The sequence below is a fragment of the Nerophis lumbriciformis genome, linkage group LG10 (assembly GCF_033978685.3).
Source record: "Nerophis lumbriciformis linkage group LG10, RoL_Nlum_v2.1, whole genome shotgun sequence".
In the NCBI taxonomy this organism is placed as follows: domain Eukaryota; kingdom Metazoa; phylum Chordata; class Actinopteri; order Syngnathiformes; family Syngnathidae; genus Nerophis; species Nerophis lumbriciformis.
The window spans coordinates 18,464,697-18,483,563 of NC_084557.2; the positions used below are offsets into that span (position 1 = coordinate 18,464,697).

An 18,867-nucleotide genomic window follows, 5' to 3' on the forward strand; every position below is an offset into this window, starting at 1 on the left:
GAAACTAACAACTATAAACTAGGTTTACAGCATATGAAATACATTTGGCAACAACATGCACTTTGAGAGTGCAGACAGCCCAATTTTCATCAATTAATATATTCTGTAGACATACCCTCATCCGCTATCTTTTCCTGAAAGCTGATCTGTCCAGTTTTGGAGTTGATGTCAGCAGGCCAGGGAAGCTAGGATCGATATTCTTCTCTTGATCATCTTCGGTGGCATAAGGTACGGTGTGAGCCAAGACATCCAGGGGGTTTAGCTCGCTCGTCTGCGGGAACAAACTGCCGCCATTGCTTGCCGTGCTACCGAGGTCCTTTGTCCCTGAATTGCTCACACACTCCGGCAGATTCAATAGGGGTCTGGCTGCAGATTTCTTTGACTTTATCGTTGGAAATGCATTTGCTTTGAGTGTCGCAGGATATCCACACATTCTTGCCATCTCTGTCGTAACATAGCTTTCGTCGGTAAAGTGTGCGGAACAAACGTCCAATTTCTTGCCACTTTCGCATCTTTGGGCCACTGGTGCAACTTGAATCCGTCCCTGTTCGTGTTGTTACACCCTCCGACAACACACCGACGAGGCATGATGTCTCCAAGGTACGGAAAACAGTCGAAAAAATGGAAAATAACAGAGCTGATTTGACTCGGTGTTTGTAATGTGTTTGAGAAAATGGCGGATTGCTTCCCGATGTGACGTCACGTTGTGACGTCATCGCTCCGAGAGCGAATAATAGAAAGGCGTTTAATTTGCCAAAATTCACCCATTTAGAGTTCGGAAATCGGTTAAAAAAATATATGGTCTTTTTTCTGCAACATCAAGGTATATATTGACGCTAACATAGGTCTGGTAAAAATGTTCCCCTTTAAAAGTCAGTCATTTCCAGGAGTTATCTCACCTTCTGAGTAGCCTATGATTTACTAATGCTTTCTAATGTTGTAAAAATGTGTAGAATAAATATAACATTTCAACATTTCTGTCAATGAAGATTTGTGTCAGCCTGCGACACATAGTCGTTTTGATAGTAGGCTATTATAGCTAATATAGACACTTACGTCATGTGTTGCCTTCGTTATAAGACGTATATACGGCTTTTCATTATTTTGCGTTTTTTTTGTATTTTAGGTCCAATATGGCTCTTTCAACATTTTGGGTTGCCGACCCCTGCCCTAGCCCACCCCCTGAAATGCAGTGAACATGTTCACCATGACAGAACGCACACATAGTCCCATGCTTGAAATTTACCAGCATGTCAGGTATTTTAATGATTAACAGTTTGTATACATTGCTACGTGACAATAGCATTAGATTACTATGAGGTCTGGAGTGCACCTCATTCTTGTTCATTTAGAATAATCCATCAAACAGGTGTGCACAGTATGCAATGTCTTCATTTCTATTATTACAAGCAAAAAAGAAGACAGAAATACCAATGCCGTACCACTTTTTTTTTTTCGGAATTCTGGATGTAAATGCAGCTAAGTCGCTTTTATTATTGTGTCATGTCTGCCAAGAGTTGTGATCTGCATATGCAAAAACATACCTGGGCCATATCGTCCAAGCAGTTGAAGATGTACTTGCGCGCCTCCTTGGACTTGATCCCTGTTTCTCCCTCGTGGTCCTCAGGAGTCTGCGGGGGACATAAAGCAGATGTTCCTCTCAAACCCTCAACACACTTCCCCTCTAGACCTGCACTATTTATATGTGACTCATTAGAGCTTCTTGTTGCTGAAGTACAGCAGAACTCAGCCTGCACTCTGAGCAACCCTGGGGTCTCGTCTCGCATCCTTCGATTGGGTGAGGATGCATGAAAATGCATATGCAAATATACACAGTTTGTCTCACTTAACAGTAGCATGGAAGTTTGTTGGTCAACTTTTTGTATTAGCAAGGCTATATACACTATATTGCCAAAAGTATTTGGCCACGTGCCTTGACTCACATATGAACTTGAAGTGCCATCCCATTCTTAACCCACAGGGTTCAATATGATGTCGGTCCACCTTTTGCAGCTTCGACTCTTCTGGGAAGGCTGTCCACAAGGTTGCGGGGTGTGTTTATAGGAATTATCGACCATTTTTCCAAAAGCGCATTGGTGAGGTCACAAGGTTCTAATTTATCCCAAAGGTGTTCTATCAGGTTCAGGTCAGGACTCTGTGCAGGCCAGTCAAGTTCATCCACACCAGACTCTGTCATCCATGTGTTTATGGACCTTGCTTGCTTGTGGTTAGGACACCTGATTTTGATCATTTGGCAATATAGTGTAGTTTATCCTGCAGAGAACCAACATCCTCTGCAGTAGACATTTGTGTTTTAAATAATAGAGCTATTTTTTTCATCCGAAATCTGTAAGTCTAATAAAAGAAACGTCTACTGCAGAAGACTCTGGTTCTCAGGTGGTTATTAGAGACAACATGGATGCTTTCGGTCAGGGTTCTTCTTTTTACTCATTTTTGTACCGTTTATTTTCACAGCTATTTCAACCCCAACAAAAAGAATACACTTGATTTGCCAGAGCACCAACCAAATATTGGTATTAATAAAATGTTTGTTCTTCTGCATCTTATATTTCTGTCTGCATGTAGTTTTAGTGCATTTTTTTTAATTAAAATTTGAGCTACTCGAGCTAATACTACTGACAGAAATGAAATATTTTGTGTTTTATGAAAATAATCATATTTATTAGATGAGGCAATTCCTGAAGGAATTGCGTGTGAATGTTCCAATGCTGAAGTTGAACTGAAATGCTGACAGAATGTAGTATGAATGTAAGAATAGTTTGAATGTTGAAATGGTTTGAATGTGGAAGAGTATGAGTTTGAAACGGTTGAAAAATGTGGGAATTGTGGAAGTTTGAAAAATGGATAATTCATTTTGAATAGGGAAAAATGTCCCTAAAAACTGGGAATTCTAGGAAATCCGGGAATTTATTTTATAGATGTTGAAGTAGAGCACACAATTCCTGAACAGTTTGAACATTTTGAAGTTGGAACGGATTAAAAATGTGGGAATTGTGGAACTTTGAAGAATGTCCCATTCATTTAAATGGGAATTTCATGGAAATTTGGGAATTTCGGGAAATGCGGGAATTTTTTGGAAATTGTTAAAAGACTTGAATGAGTTGAAATGGTTGGTGTTGAAATTTTTCAAATCGGTCGAGAAATGTTGAAGTACACTGCAAAAAGTCAGTGCTCAAAAACAAGAATTTTTTTTTACAAAAATTAGGGGTATTTTATTTGAACAAAGTAAAATTATCTGCCAATAGAACAAGAAAATTTGGCTTGTCAAGACTTTCCAAAACAAGCAAAATTAGCTAACCTCAATGAACCCAAAATACCTTAAAATAAGTATATTCTCACTAATAACAAGTGCATTTTTCTCGGTATAAAATTCTTAAATTAAAGTTAAAGTTAAAGTTAAAGTACCAATGATTGTCACACACACACTAGGTGTGGCGAAATTATTCTCTGCATTTGACCCATCACCCTTGATCACCCCCTGGGAGGTGAGGGGAGCAGTGGGCAGCAGCGGTGGCTGCGCCCGGGAATCATTTTGGTGATTTAACCCCCAATTCCAACCCTTGATGCTGAGTGCCAAGCAGGGAGGTAATGGGTAGTAAGTGCTAGTGCCATTGTCTTGACATAATGATATGCATACATCATGATTTTTCTTCATACTTGAAGTAAGAAATTATTACTTTAAAAAAGTAGTTTTATACTTGTGAGTGTTAATGACACAGCTTTGCAACAGTTGATATTCTAGTTTCAAGCATGTTTTACTCAATATAGGTCATAAAATCTCAGCAACAAGCTGTTATATCTTACTGAGATCATTTAGGACCAAAACCCTTAAAACAAGTAAAACACTCTAACATAAAATCTGCTTAGTGAGAAGAATTATCTTATCAGACAGAAAATAAGCAAATATCACCCTTATTTGAGATATTTCATCTTACTTAGATTTCAGTTTTTGCAGTGTAGTAACATTTTTAATTGAGGAAATGATATTAAGGAATATCTTTTCAAATAAAATTTTATCAAAATCAAAATATTATATCATCATGTATTCCAAAATTATTTTTTGTTACAATAAAGATAAAACACTGTACTTAAATATCTGCTTGACTTATGATTTCAAAACAAATAATTAATCAAATTGTAGACTGTAAAATTTACAATAGATTTTACGCTTCAATTCCGCAGACTGAATTTTTTTACCATAAAAACAACTTTGGTACTGTTTTTTTCCATATACAGTAAGACACTAAAATATGAAAAAAACTAACAAAAAAAACATTAAAACAGGATTTTACAGTAAAAAAAACAAAAAACTGGCAGCTCTGTTGCTTGAATTTTACCGCTAAAACCCTGGTATTGTTTTTCCATTTATTTCATTGATTTTAAACTGTAATGCTTTCATTCTGTTCACTACACTGCTGTGTGCCAATAAGGCAGCCAACTGTGCTCACTGCTTCAAGTCAGATAGCTCACACAGGAGGAGTTCTTCTCCACAGGTCAGCTACAGTAACGTCACTTTTTAGTTCACTTTACAAACTTTATTATGTCTTCAGTGCGGCAATGCGCCACGAAAGCGAAAATGAACACCATAAAAAGCCCAGAGGAGGATAAACAGATATATATGGTGCATTTAAAGTAGGCGCACTTTTAATCCCTTTTCTTTTTGATCGTCTTTAAACAAAAAGTGCCTGGTTTACTAGGATCTGAACACCAAGAGCTAAACAGCGTGTGCACTCTATAAACTACAAACCCCGTTTCCATATGAGTTGGGAAATTGTGTTAGATGTAAATATAAATTAAATACAATGATTTGCAAATCCTTTTCAACCCATATTCAATTGAATGCACTACAAAGACAAGATATTTGATGTTCAAACTCAAACTTTTTTATTTTTGCAAATAATAGTTAACTTAGAATTTCATGGCTGCAACACGTGCCAAAGTAGTTGGGAAAGGGCATGTTCACCACTGTGTTACATGGCCTTTCCTTTTAACAACACTCAGTAAACGTTTGGGAACTGAGGAGACACATTTTTTAAGCTTCTCAGGTGGAATTCTTTCCCATTCTTGCTTGATGTACAGCTTAAGTTGTTCAACAGTCCGGGGGTCTCCGTTGTGGTATTTTAGGCTTCATAATGCGCCACACATTTTCAATGGGAGACAGGTCTGGACTACAGGCAGGCCAGTCTAGTACCCGCACTCTTTTACTATGAAGCCACGCTGTTGTAACTCGTGGCTTGGCATTGTCTTGCTGAAATAAGCAGGGGCGTCCATGGTAACGTTGCTCGGATGGCAACATATGTTGCTCCAAAACCTGTATGTACCTTTCAGCATTAATGGCACCTTCACAGATGTGTAAGTTACCCATGTCTTGGGCACTAATACACCCCCATACCATCACAGATGCTGGCTTTTCAACTTTGCGCCTATAACAATCCGGATGGTTCTTTTCCTCTTTGGTCCGGAGGACACGACGTCCACAGTTTCCAAAAACAATTTGAAATGTGGACTCGTCAGACCACAGAACACTTTTCCACTTTGTATCAGTCCATCTTAGATGAGCTCAGGCCCAGCGAAGCCGACGGCGTTTCGGGGTGTTGTTGATAAACGTTTTTCGCCTTGCATAGGAGAGTTTTAACTTGCACTTACAGATGTAGCGACCAACTGTTGTTACTGACAGTGGGTTTCTGAAGTGTTCCTTAGCCCAAGTGGTGATATCCTTTACACACTGATGTCGCTTGTTGATGCAGTACAGCCTGAGGGATCGAAGGTCACGGGCTTAGCTGCTGACGTGCAGTGATTTCTCCAGATTCTCTGAACCCCTTTGATGATATTACGGACTGTACATTGTCAAATCCCTAAATTCCTTGCAATAGCTGGTTGAGAAAGGTTTTTCTTAAACTGTTCAACAATTTGCTCACGCATTTGTTGACAAAGTGGTGACTCTCGCCCCATCCTTGTTTGTGAATGACTGAGCATTTCATGGAATCTACTTTTATACCCAATCATGGCACCCACCTGTTCCCAATTTGCCTGTTCACCTGTGGGATGTTCCAAATAAGTGTTTGATGAGCATTCCTCAACTTTATCAGTATTTATTGCCACCTTTAACAACTTCTTTGTCACGTGTTGCTGGCATCAAATTCTAAAGTTAGTGATTATTTGCAAAAAAAAAAAAAGTTTATCAGTTTGAACGTCAAATATGTTGTCTTTGTAGCATATTCAACTGAATATGGGTTGAAAATTATTTGCAAATCATTGTATTCCATTTATATTTACATCTAACACAATTTCCCAACTCATATGGAAACGGGGTTTGTAGCATGTACTGTTAAGACGACGTGTGCAATTGAAAAGTGGCACGGACCGTCTTATTTAAATGAGAGATTTTCTGTGTACTCCACGGCTTTCACCATGGAGACACTCATTGACTGCACATTCAAGTTATCGTGCTCCTACCTGAGATGTTTTGCTATGTTTTCAAACGTGCAGGGGCCATCTAACCATTTTTATAGGCATTTTAGAAGCAGTCCTGCAGTGCATTTACATTGACATCAATTTTTCTTTTTTACCACTGAAGGTGAGCTCTTATGCCACTCAAGACGAAAAAAGAAAAATGCATACGAATTAAAGTTTTTTTTCATACATTCTATGTTAAAAAACAAGTCATTAAAAAAAACACAAAGGGACACACGAAAACACATCAACTGAATTAATTTTAATCCGCCCCTTGAATCCTCTAGCCGCTATAAAATTATAAAATGATGTTGCTGAATATACAAAATATGTAATATTTTTTTATTTCTGACTGTCCAAAATGTTGACACACACATGTAGAACGGAGGATTCTCCATCGTCTGTCTGTGATCCTGCAGCTGTGTGTGGAACTGTCAGTTTGCACGTCCTTCTGAATTGTACTAAATAAAACGCAAAATGATGATAAATGTTGACAAAACACACTGTACGGGCTGAATAATTATATTTGCATTGTGGGAGGTTTGATGGTCAGTATATAATTTGCATATTAATGAAGACAGAAATGCAAAATGGATTGCACGCCTTATTCTGCTCCACCTTGCACAGGTTTAGTAGATTTAGTTCACGCAAAACTATAGTAAATCATGCCCAAAGAGTATTCATGGCCATGAAGGCTGGCGTGGTCATTGATTCCGTGCTGTTATAAGATCTGGCAGGAGAAGAGGAGGTTATCCTTCCTGACTAGCCTATTTTAAGAAGGTAGAAACACCTGAAAGACAAGCACCAGGGATAAAAGTGTAACTTCTTTCATTAACATTTCTTAAGGTCTTATGTGTTAATTAGGGCTGTCAAAAGTAACAAATTACCTCATGAAATTAACCGCAAAAAACTATTGCATTAATCATGTATATGCGCAGATTTAATTTGACTGTACATGCTCCTTTACCTTAACTGCGGATGATTACTTGAAAGGAAGCGTGGGTTGTTCCACGGTCATTGATCAGATTAATGCGTACGTCAGTGCAAATATGAGTGAGGAGACTCTGACTCACTGGCAAATAAATGATGTACATTCACGTAAAACAGTTTTTTAAAATGACATTCTGACAATAAAATTACATTTGTGTCAAAACGTTGGGGCCTTTTTGAAGTAAATTGAATTTATGTAAGCAATTAATTCAATTTAAATTTATTTAGGATAGCCCTTTGAGATGCAGCATCTCGTTTTTAAGGGGGTTGGTTATTTACTGTGATGCATGATTAATCCAAATTCAAAAGTGTGATTAATCTGATTAGAAAAATAATCATTTGACAGCACTAATATTAATATTATTATTTATTACAATGCAGTCGAGCAGGTTGTAGACAAGCCTCTAACCCTTTTATCGTCAAATGTTGTTCGGAGCGCTAGAACAGGGGTGCCAAACGTACGGTCCGCAAGCCGGACCAGGCTCGCGAACAGGTTTTATCCGGCCCGCGGGATGAGTTTGCTAAGTATAAAAATTTGTGGAAATTTTTGAATGAATTAAATTGCTGTCCACTACAAGTCGCAACAGCAATTGTAGATTATGCTGCATATGTATAAAAAATAAACCACATGATTTTAGTGCACCAGTCGAGGAAAATGAGAAAACTACATAAATAACATCTTGTAATTTGATTTTGATATTTTTTTTTTTTTTATCTTGATAGATTGAAAATTAACACCAATGAGTTGACAGATGAACATTATTACATAATTTATTCAGAAAGTATAAATAACGACAAATAAAGATAGAATACTATTAATTGCAACATGTAAGTATAAAAAAAAACAAAAAAACATTATGATTTGTACATTTTCAGAATGCGCTTGTTCTATTTTTAAACAAAGAAAACAAGCCAAAGTTGTCTTTATTTTTAAGTTATCGTGCCGTGATTTTACCAGCCCGGCCCACTTGGCAGTAAATTTTTCCCCATGTGGCCCCCGATCTAAAATGAGTTTGACACCCCTGCGCTAGATCTAATGTGACGTGACGGTGAGAGAAATAAAGTTGTAAATAACAAATACATATTGTAAATAATTGCCTCGGAAAATTAGCTCACATTAGGAGTTATTCTCTTTTTGTTATGGTTTAATTTATTTATTGTATTTAATAATAGTATTTCTATATTTTACATGTATATAGTGTGAGTTATTTAGGAGCTCATTATTTTTGGGGAGTATTGCACAATAACAAGGTACATTTAGGACTAGTTTAAAGGAAAACACAATTTCATACAAGATATATGAGTAGGGGGTCCCTGTTCCATCTCTGCGTCCATTTGAGGGTCCTTGACCCCTGCTGCAGAGTTAAGCGTGAATTGTTTGTTCACTAAAGAGGTGGAAGGAGTTGCTACAAAAACTACCTCGCCAGCCATAGATTGCATACAATTCTACTGGTTCTTTCAGTTGAAATGTACAAGGCTTTTCTCCTCCAAACATATTGCTGGGTGTTGTGGCTAAAAAGCTAAGTTTTTGTTTCATCTAACATCACATTGACAACGATATTACCTTCTGGAGGAAAGTTCTGTGGTCAAATGAAACAAAAATTGAGCTATTAGGCCACAATACCCAGCAATATGTTTGGAGGAGAAAAGGTGAGGCCTTTAATCACAGGAACACCATTCATACCGTCAAGCATGGTGGTGGTAGTATTATGCTCTGGGCCTGTTTTGCTGCCAATGGAACTGGTGCTTTACAGAGAGTAAATGGGACAATGAAAATGGAGGATCACCTCCAAATTCTTCAGGACAACCTAAAATCATCAGCCCGGAGGTTGGGTTTTGGGCGCAGTTGGGTGTTCCGTCAAAAGTGGTAAAGAAAATCAGGCTAGAATTAAGGTTTTAGAATGGCCTTCCCAAAGTCCTGACTTAAACGTGTGGACAATGCTGAAGAAAAAAGTCCATGTCAGAAAACCAACAAATTTAGCTGAACTGCACCAATTTTGTCAAGAGGAGTGGTCAAAAATTAAACCAGAAGCTTGCCAGAAGCTTGTGGATGGCTACCAAAAGCGCCTTATTGCAGTGAAACTTGCCAAGGGACATGTAACCAAGTATTAACATTGCTGTATGTATGATCCAGAAGATTTGGTCACATTTTCAGTACACCCATAATAAATTCATAAAAGAACCAAACTTCATGAATGTTTTTGTAACCAACAAGTATGTACTCCAATCACTCTATCACAAAAAAATAAGAGTTGTAGAAATGATTGGAAACTCAAGACAGCCATGACATTATGTTCTTTACAAGTAAACTTTTGACCACGACTGTAACTAATCAATGAGCTTTCTTGTCTTATTTTCCACATTCTAAAGGTCGAGCATGTGTCATTATTTCCTCAACTCCTGCTACAACACGCTGTAAATAAAGCAAAAAACCCAAAACATAAATCTTAGAACAGATAATCTGCGACACATTTGATTGTTATTGTTCTTATTGTTGATGATAGTAAAACCAAAAACAGTCACATCATGGAGTGGCCCATGTAAACTACCAAGCCAAACACCCAAATACCATATTTGGTTTTAGAAGGGTCAAAAACTAAAGGTATTGCTGAAACTATAAGATTATTTTAAAAGTATTAAACACATTATCAGAACCTGGAAGGGGCAGCGTCAACCATTATATTACCGGAACTACAAACTAGGACTTTGAGGCTAATTCGGGGAAAACACAGGCTTTAGATCGCTAAGACGCATAAAGATTGAACTGTGGAGCCGTGGAAAAAAGGTCATGTGGTCTGATGAGTCCAGATTGACCCAGTTCCAGAGTGTGAAGAGTATTGGGGATAAAGGGTGGATGAAGTGATGTACCCATCATGCTTTGTGTCGTCTATACAAGCGTGTCATAATCTGTGGATTTGTGAGGTTCAGCAATTTTAGCTAAAATAAACTATTTTAACTGTATTCCAATACAAGATGTTGGTCAAAATGTAAACATAATTAAAAGCTGTGACTTTGTATAAGCTTGTGGTAAACTAAAAGATGGACTTATTTTTTGCAGGGCAATTCAGACAGACAGTAAGATGTCAGTCACAGATCAGAGTTGATTTTTGGTATCCTCTTGGTTCAAACCGGAAATGTAGAAGTGTCCTACTGGGTGTACCTTAAGTCTCCAAAGAGGGTAGGTGGACTCTGCGTCTCTGTTGAAGAACCTGGTGGTCTTTGTCCCTGCACTCAACAGATACTCTGCAGGCAGACCCTGAGTCTGTGAGATGTACCGGATCTGCAAGACAGATGCATGATGACAAACATGTAAACTTTCAATCACTCAACCAATCAATCAATCAAAGTTTATTCATATAGCCCTTAATCACAAGCATCTCAAAGGGCTGCACAACCTTCTCGGCTCAGATCCCCTTTCATGATGGAGGTTCCTTTTGTACATTGTGAGAAAACATGCTCAGAACTCAGTCAACAAAGTCTAAGGACGATTTGCAAATGAGACATTTTGCAAAAATCATATAAGATCGCTGTCACAATTTTGTCACTGAATCTGAGTGAGGGAACTTAGCAATGTCTCGCTCTGGAGCACAGGGGCTCACTAATTGGACAAGTGGCACTGTAGCATATGTTGCTATAAACTCTGGGCTGTGCAACACTAATGGGCTGTTGTGGGGATTGAAGAATAACACCACCCTTTAATATCCCATTCACAAGCACACGTATGAATGCTCATGGTGTACTTCCACACATAGTTTGTATTCTCTGGTCTGGAATTAGTTGATTTGTTTGTACAATTTATACATTTTCCAGTTAGTGTAGTTTCAATCCACACGGTACAAAATTTAAAATGCGTCACAGCAAGACAAGGTGACATTGCTCTCTTGTAAAACCATAGTAATAAACACAACAGAACTGAAAGAGTTTATTCAGAGCGGCACCAAGACCTTCTCTTCTTGAAGGTCTTAGACCTTATAAAGACCCTTTTATGCTGATAACATTTGCACTTATTTCATAGCTCTGGACATAAAAATTATGTGTTTTGTAATCAATTTTAGCACAATTTGGAATGCCCAATTTTAGCTTCGAAATGTTAAGTAGTATGTGATTTGGTAGCATCGCCATCCCGAATCACATCATTTTCGTGCAGAATTTGAATACATTGTTGCAGGTTGTAGCAATACAACTAAAGAAGGGTTTTTTTCCCCAAATGATGGGATTGTGAGGAAATGACGGACCTCTTCAGTCAAATTGACTCGCGCAAAATGGGACGGACCAAGTAAGAGGAGTGTAATTTACACCGATCATATTAATGTTTCTGATTTCGTAAAAGAAGGGTTTTGGTCAAAGTTTGGATGGAAACAATTTCAAAGACTCAAGCCAGATGCGATCCTAAAAATCATGAGCACCCTCGAGGGGAGAAAGACTGAGTCAGAACCTGGCGGAAAGAACAGCAAGCTATAGCGACATTAGCTCGGATTCAGACTCGGATTTCAGCGGCTTAAGCGATTCAACAGATTACGCATGTATTGAAACGGATGGTTGTAGTGTGGAGGCAGGTAGCGAAAACAAAATTGAAGAAGAAACTGAAGCTATTGAGCCATATCGGTTTGAACCGTATGCAAGCGAAACCGACGAAAACGACACGACAGCCAGCGACACGGGAGAAAGCGAGGACGAATTTGGCGATCGCCTTCTAACCAACGATTGGTATGTGTTTGTTTGGCATTAAAGGAAACTAACAACTATGAACTAGGTTTACAGCATATGAAATACATTTGGCACCAACATGCACTTTGAGAGTGCAGACAGCCCAGTTTTCATCAATGAATATATTCTGTAGACATACCCTCATCCGCTCTCTTTTCCTGAAAGCTGATCTATCCAGTCCAGTTGGAAATGCATCTGCTTTGAGTGTCGCAGGATATCCACACATTCTTGCCATCTCTGTCGTAGCATAGCTTTCGTCGGTAAAGTGTGCGGAACAAACGTCCAATTTCTTGCCACTTTCGCATCTTTGGGCCACTGGTGCAACTTGAATCCGTCCTTGTTCGTGTTGTTACACCCTCCGACAACACACCGACGAGGCATGATGTCTCCAAGGTACGGAAAACAGTCGAAAAAACGGAAAATAACAGAGCTGATTTGACTCGGTGTTTGTAATGTGTTTGAGAAAATGGCGGATTGTTGTGACGTCATCGCTCCGAGAGCGAATAATAGAAATTTGAATACATTTTTGCAGGTTGTAGCAATACAACTACAGAAGGGTTTTTTTCCCCCAAATGATGGGATTGTGAGGAAATTACGGACCTCTTCAGTCAAATTGACTCGCGCAAAATGGGACGGACCAAGCAAGAGGAGTGTAATTTACACCGATCATATTAATGTTTCTGATTTCGTAAAAGAAGGGTTTTGGTCAAAGTTTGGATGGAAATAATTTCAAAGACTCAAGCCAGATGCGATCCTAAAAATCATGAGCACCCTCGAGGGGAGAAAGACTGAGTCAGAACCTGCAGAAAAACAAAAAAAAAGTGCATACCCGGCGCTCAAAAACGAGAGAAAAGTAAAGAAAGCCGCTAGTATTCTATATTGCGTCCTCTTCTACTGATGTTTTTCTCAAGTATCAGGAAAGAGCATGAGGAAACACAGGCTATGGTGTCTATGGTAGAGGAGGGATGTCCAAAAATGGCAATTATTTTTAGATGTCTTTTTGTTACACATATATCAGTTTTGAAGTAATCATGGACCAGGGCAACAAAGACATGCATTTAAGTGATCAAAATAATAGTTTTACATGCCGTTATACACATTGTCTATGCGTGGAAATGGGCTCAAGTTCTGTAGATGACGTCACACCAAAATGGGGTGGCATATCGAGTCTGGCGATGGAAGGAGTGCTTTCCAAGTACAGTTAAGGACAGATTTACTAAAGGTTTGCGTGTATTAAAACACTTGTAAACTTGATAGCAGACACAAAGCTAATCTAAAAGTGTGCAAAGTGGATTGTGTTTGTTAAATAAGCAGAATAAGGGCAGGTGCCAACAGAAACATTTTGTTTTGGGTTGGAAAAAATAAATGTGTTTGGAGTAGGGTTGTACTGGTACTAGTATAGTACCCCGATACTAATTAATCATATTCGGTACTATACCGTCTCTAAAAAGTACCGGTATTTGTGGTGTCATCCAAAACTAATGGAAAGTATCCAAACAACAGAAGAATAAGTGATTATTGCATTTTAACAGAAGTGTAGATAGAACATGTTAAAAGAGAAAGTAAGCAGTAAATGAACAAGTAGATTGATGATTCATTTTCTACCACTTGTCCTTAATGATTTTAACAAAATAATAGAATGGAAAATGACACATTATGTTACTGCATACATCAGCAGCAAAATTAGGAGCAGTTGTTTGCTTACTTACTAATAAAAGAAAAGTTGTCTCGTATGTACACTATTTTACTTAAGGACAAAATGGCAATAAGAAATATATGTTTAATATACCGGAAGATTTTTTTGTTAAAATAAAGATAATAATGTAATTTTTTGTGGTCCCCTTTATTTAGAAAAGCATCGAAAAGTATCGAAAAACATTTTGGTACCGGTACCAAAATATTGGTATCGGGACAACCCCGGAACCACCAAAACTATAGAAGAAGAAACCACGCACATGCATAAAGTTCTATTCTACGGTCACATAATAAAACAAAAAAAAAAAGTGATGATGGCTAATGCACGCCAAGAAAGTGACTCTTGTCTGGACAGACCACAAGGTGCGTGCCATATTTTAATTACAAAACCGCAAAATATCAAGAGAATGTTAACTGGGAGTTCTGAAGCTTGCCTTATTCTACATCAGCGATAATTTGCCGCTGGGAGTCTTGGAGTGAGCAACTCAAACATAAATGCACTTTTAGTAGGTTTAATCACACTTGAATCTTGACAAACTAATTGCTACGAGCTATTTGTTATGCTGAAACTGAGCTATAGCTGGCATGATGATGTAACTAACGATGTGTTAAAGTTATGGTGCGTAATCTTATGTATCATAAGGAGGGATGACGTGTGTCCTTGAGCAAGATACTTCACCCTTGCTCCTGATGGTTCGTGGTTAGGGCTCCCACCATCAGTGTGTGAATGGGTGAATGTGGAAATAGTGTCAAAGCGCTTTGAGTACCTTGAAAGTAGAAAAGCGCTATGCAAGTATAATCCATTTACATATTTACCATGGTACATAATAGTACAGTACATAACTGTAAAACACTTGTCTTAGCAGTAGGAGAAAAACAAGCATTTGTTCTTCTGGTGGCCTGAGCTTGACATTGTAATATTTAAAAAAATATAACGTGTGTATTATTATTATTATTGTGTATGTGTCTATACTGCATCTGGTCTTGTTACCATAGTGCTAATAGTAGTGACTACTGTACATCACAATTACAGACTTGAACTTTACTAGCCACATTAAAGGGGAACATTATCACAATTTCAGAAGGGTTAAAACCATTAAAAATCAGTTCCCAGTGGCTTATTTTATTTTTCGAAGTTTTTTTCTAAATTTTACCCATCACGCAATATCCCTAAAAAAAGCTTCAAAGTGCCTGATTTTAACCATCGTTATATACACCCGTCCATTTTCCTGTGACGTCACGCAGTGATGCCAATACAAACAAACATGGCGGATAGAACAGCAAGATATAGCGACATTAACTCGGATTCAGACTCGTATTTCAGCGGCTTAAGCGATTCAACAGATTACGCATGTATTGAAACGGATGGTTGTAGTGTGGAGGCAGGTAGCGAAAACGAAATTGAAGAAGAAACTGAAGCTATTGAGCCATATCGGTTTGAACCGTATGCAAGCGAAACCGACGAAAACGACACGACAGCCAGCGACACGGGAGAAAGCGAGGACGAATTCGGCGATCACCTTCTAACCAACGATTGGTATGTGTTTGTTTGGCATTAAAGGAAACTAACAGCTATGAACTAGGTTTACAGCATATGAAATAAATTTGGCAACAACATGCACTTTGAGAGTGCAGACAGCCCAGTTTTCATCAATTAATATATTCTGTAGACATACCCTCATCCGCTCTCTTTTCCTGAAAGCTGATCCGTCCAGTCCAGTTGGAAATGCATCTGCTTTGAGTGTCGCAGGATATCCACACATTCTTGCCACCTCTGTCGTAGCATAGCTTTCGTCGGTAAAGTGTGCGGAACAAACGTCCAATTTCTTGCCACTTTCGCATCTTTGGGCCACTGGTGCAACTTGAATCCGTCCCTGTTCGTGTTGTTACACCCTCCGACAACACACCGACGAGGCATGATGTCTCCAAGGTACGGAAAACAGTCGAAAAAACGGAAAATAACAGAGCTGATTTGACTCGGTGTTTGTAATGTGTTTGAGAAAATGGCGGATTGTTGTGACGTCATCGCTCCGAGAGCGAATAATAGAAATTTGAATACATTTTTGCAGGTTGTAGCAATACAACTACAGAAGGGTTTTTTTCCCCCAAATGATGGGATTGTGAGGAAATTACGGACCTCTTCAGTCAAATTGACTCGCGCAAAATGGGACGGACCAAGCAAGAGGAGTGTAATTTACACCGATCATATTAATGTTTCTGATTTTGAAAAAGAAGGGTTTTGGTCGGAGTTTGGATGGAAACAATTTCAAAGACTCAAGCCAGATGCGATCCTAAAAATCATGAGCACCCTCGAGGGAAGAAAGACTGAGTCAAAACCTGCAGAAAAACAAAAAAAAAGTGCATACCCGGCGCTCAAAAACGAGAGAAAAGTAAAGAAATCCGCTAGTATTCTATTTTGCCTCCTCTTCTACTGATGTTTTTCTCAAGTATCAGGAAAGAGCATGAGGAAACACAGGCTATGGTGTCTATGGTAGAGGAGGGATGTCCAAAAATGGCAATTATTTTTAGATGTCTTTTTGTTACACATATATCAGTTTTGAAGTAATCATGGACCAGGGCAACAAAGACATGCATTTAAGTGATCAAAATAATAGTTTTACATGCCGTTATACACATTGTCTATGCGTGGAAATGGGCTCAAGTTCTGTAGATGACGTCACACCAAAATGGGGCGGCATATCGAGACTTGAACTTTACTAGCCACATTAAGTCATAACATCAGCAGCCTTTTACAACATTGCCAGCATCAGAGGAATAAAGTATAAATCGGACTTGGAAAGACTAATCCATCCAGCAGCTAAACTACTGTAAATGGCCTTCTCACTGGACAATTTGATTTTCAGTCCTCTGGATGCTATGGTTCCTTTTAAATTTGGTTAGAGTGTTCACACTTGATCAAAGGAACGATGTAAAACAAACTGGAGTTTGATTAAAAGCAGACCAAAAGGCATTCAGTACGGTATTTGGATCTTAGTAAATCAGGCCCTTAGGTATCTACCAATTACTCAAAAACAAATTGATAGTATGGGAAATGACTGCCAGATTCATTTTCAGGGACGATTTGATTTTCAGTCTTCTGGATGCTATGGTTCCTTTTAAATTTGGTTAGTGTTCACACTTGATCAAAGGAACGATGTAAAACAAACTGGAGTTTAATCAAAAGCAGACCAGAAGGCATTCAGTACAATCCAAGTAACCAATCATCCAAGCGTGCAGTCAGCCATGGTTCAAGTACCTGATCGTACTCCGAGGCTCCAGGATAGAGAGGCCATCCCAGGAAGAGCTCAGCTATCACACAGCCCAGGGACCACATGTCTATTGCCTCGCAGAATGGTAAACCTAGGATGATTTCTGGAGCCCTGCGTGAAGAAGAAACATTCATTAGGAAAATAGACGTAGAGAAAGACCATCAGTTTCTGTGCATCCACCCTCACTTTTCTCGCACGGTGGGTTAAATGCAGTCCCGTGAGATGGAAATGGTTCTAAAATAACAGGCCTGAGAAATATGTTCAAACGCCACACACAAGTGTGACATGAAAATAGTTTATTTTCACACTTAATATGAGCTCTTGGAGAGGTACCAAGAGCATTATGTAGAATACACTGCTGTCCATAAATATCACCAACGACACTAAAAGAATCGTAGACACGACATAACAACACTATGCCAGGTATAAACATGTGATTATCACCTCCGATGAAGCACCAACTTTTTGATCACAGACATCAGTGCGCAGACACTAAGAAATGTATGTTTAGGATTGTAAGTCTAAAATAAATACAACTCGAATTTGCTCTCAAGCATGCAATGAGAGCCACTGTGGCTTTTAGTAGTCTACATTAGAATGTCTAATTTCATTTCTTCCCCCCCAAGTTACACAAAGATCAGTGGAGGAGATAAATATATAACACTAGATAAAAGGGGAGAAATAGTGCACAGCAGTCCTGAACAATTTCCAACTCCTAATTAACATGTTGTAAATAACGCAACTGATTCCTGTGAACTTAGAATAACTATTCCCATCAGACATCAGAAACAGATTCTTCACACTGTTTATTTGGTCCTCATTATTCTTCTATTTTTTTTTTTTTACCCTCGATAGTGTCCTCAAGTGTTCTTATAAATATTCGTGTTACTAACATTTAAACACGCACAACAGTATATTTTGAGCCTCCTTCCCTGTGGACAGGACAACAAGGTGTTTCTGTCCCATCAGTCTTGATGTAACTATCCTTAATAAACTATTAATACCATTACAGCAAAGCATGCACACATTAAAGGAGATCATGGAACATTTCTCATTTAAAATAAACGTTATCGCTTTAGATCAGCATGGTATAGGTAAGGGGAGAGGGGTATTGAAAACATTGCGGTAATGGCACTGAGTGCATGGGATGATGGGAGTGTGGTCCGAGGCCAGCTGGAAGGTTAACAGGAGAATAAATGAGTGTATCCTGGACAAGAAAATTACAAACAGTGGCTGCTCCCTGCTTATTATTGACTAATAAATGGCACCGGAAAACGTCCATCCATCCATTATCTATACTGCTTGTCCGGGGTCGCTGGGGGTGCTGGAGGCTATCACAGCTGCACTCGGGCGGAAGGCGGGTTACACCCTGGACAAGTCGCCACCTCATCGCAGGGCCAACACAGATAGACAGACAACATTCACACTCTAACATTTCAAATACTTTTACAGCGGGAAGAAAAAATTACATCCTTATAACTTAATTAAAATAATTATATTTTACAAACTAAAGGTTGTTTGGTTTTACAACATATACATACAATAGCAGTGGTAAAAAAATCGATTCGTATCCAAATTGCGATTGTTATTCTAAATCAATATTTTCGGAAATGGATTTGAAAAATATTAGATAATAATTGAAAAGACGTTCTTTTAGGCCAGGGGTCCCCAAACTTTTTGACGCGGGGGACGCATTGAGCTAAAAAAAATTTGGACGGGGGCCGGGCTGTAT

The 18,867-nt window shown here is 38.7% G+C and overlaps 1 protein-coding gene across 6 annotated transcripts in view; it reads right to left on the bottom strand.

Annotated features, from left to right (window-relative positions):
- Positions 1–18,867, bottom strand: part of hipk2 (homeodomain interacting protein kinase 2) — a 281,102-nt gene that overhangs the window by 83,970 nt on the left and 178,265 nt on the right. For all 6 annotated transcript variants that reach the window (XM_072913916.1, XM_072913917.1, XM_061970148.1 and 3 more), the window contains exons 3-5: positions 17,123–17,246; positions 10,625–10,744; positions 1,545–1,631 (exon numbers count right to left, since the gene is read on the bottom strand). In XM_072913916.1, coding sequence (XP_072770017.1) covers positions 1,545–1,631; positions 10,625–10,744; positions 17,123–17,246 — 331 coding nt within the window. The remainder of the gene's footprint in view (positions 1–1,544; positions 1,632–10,624; positions 10,745–17,122; positions 17,247–18,867) is intronic.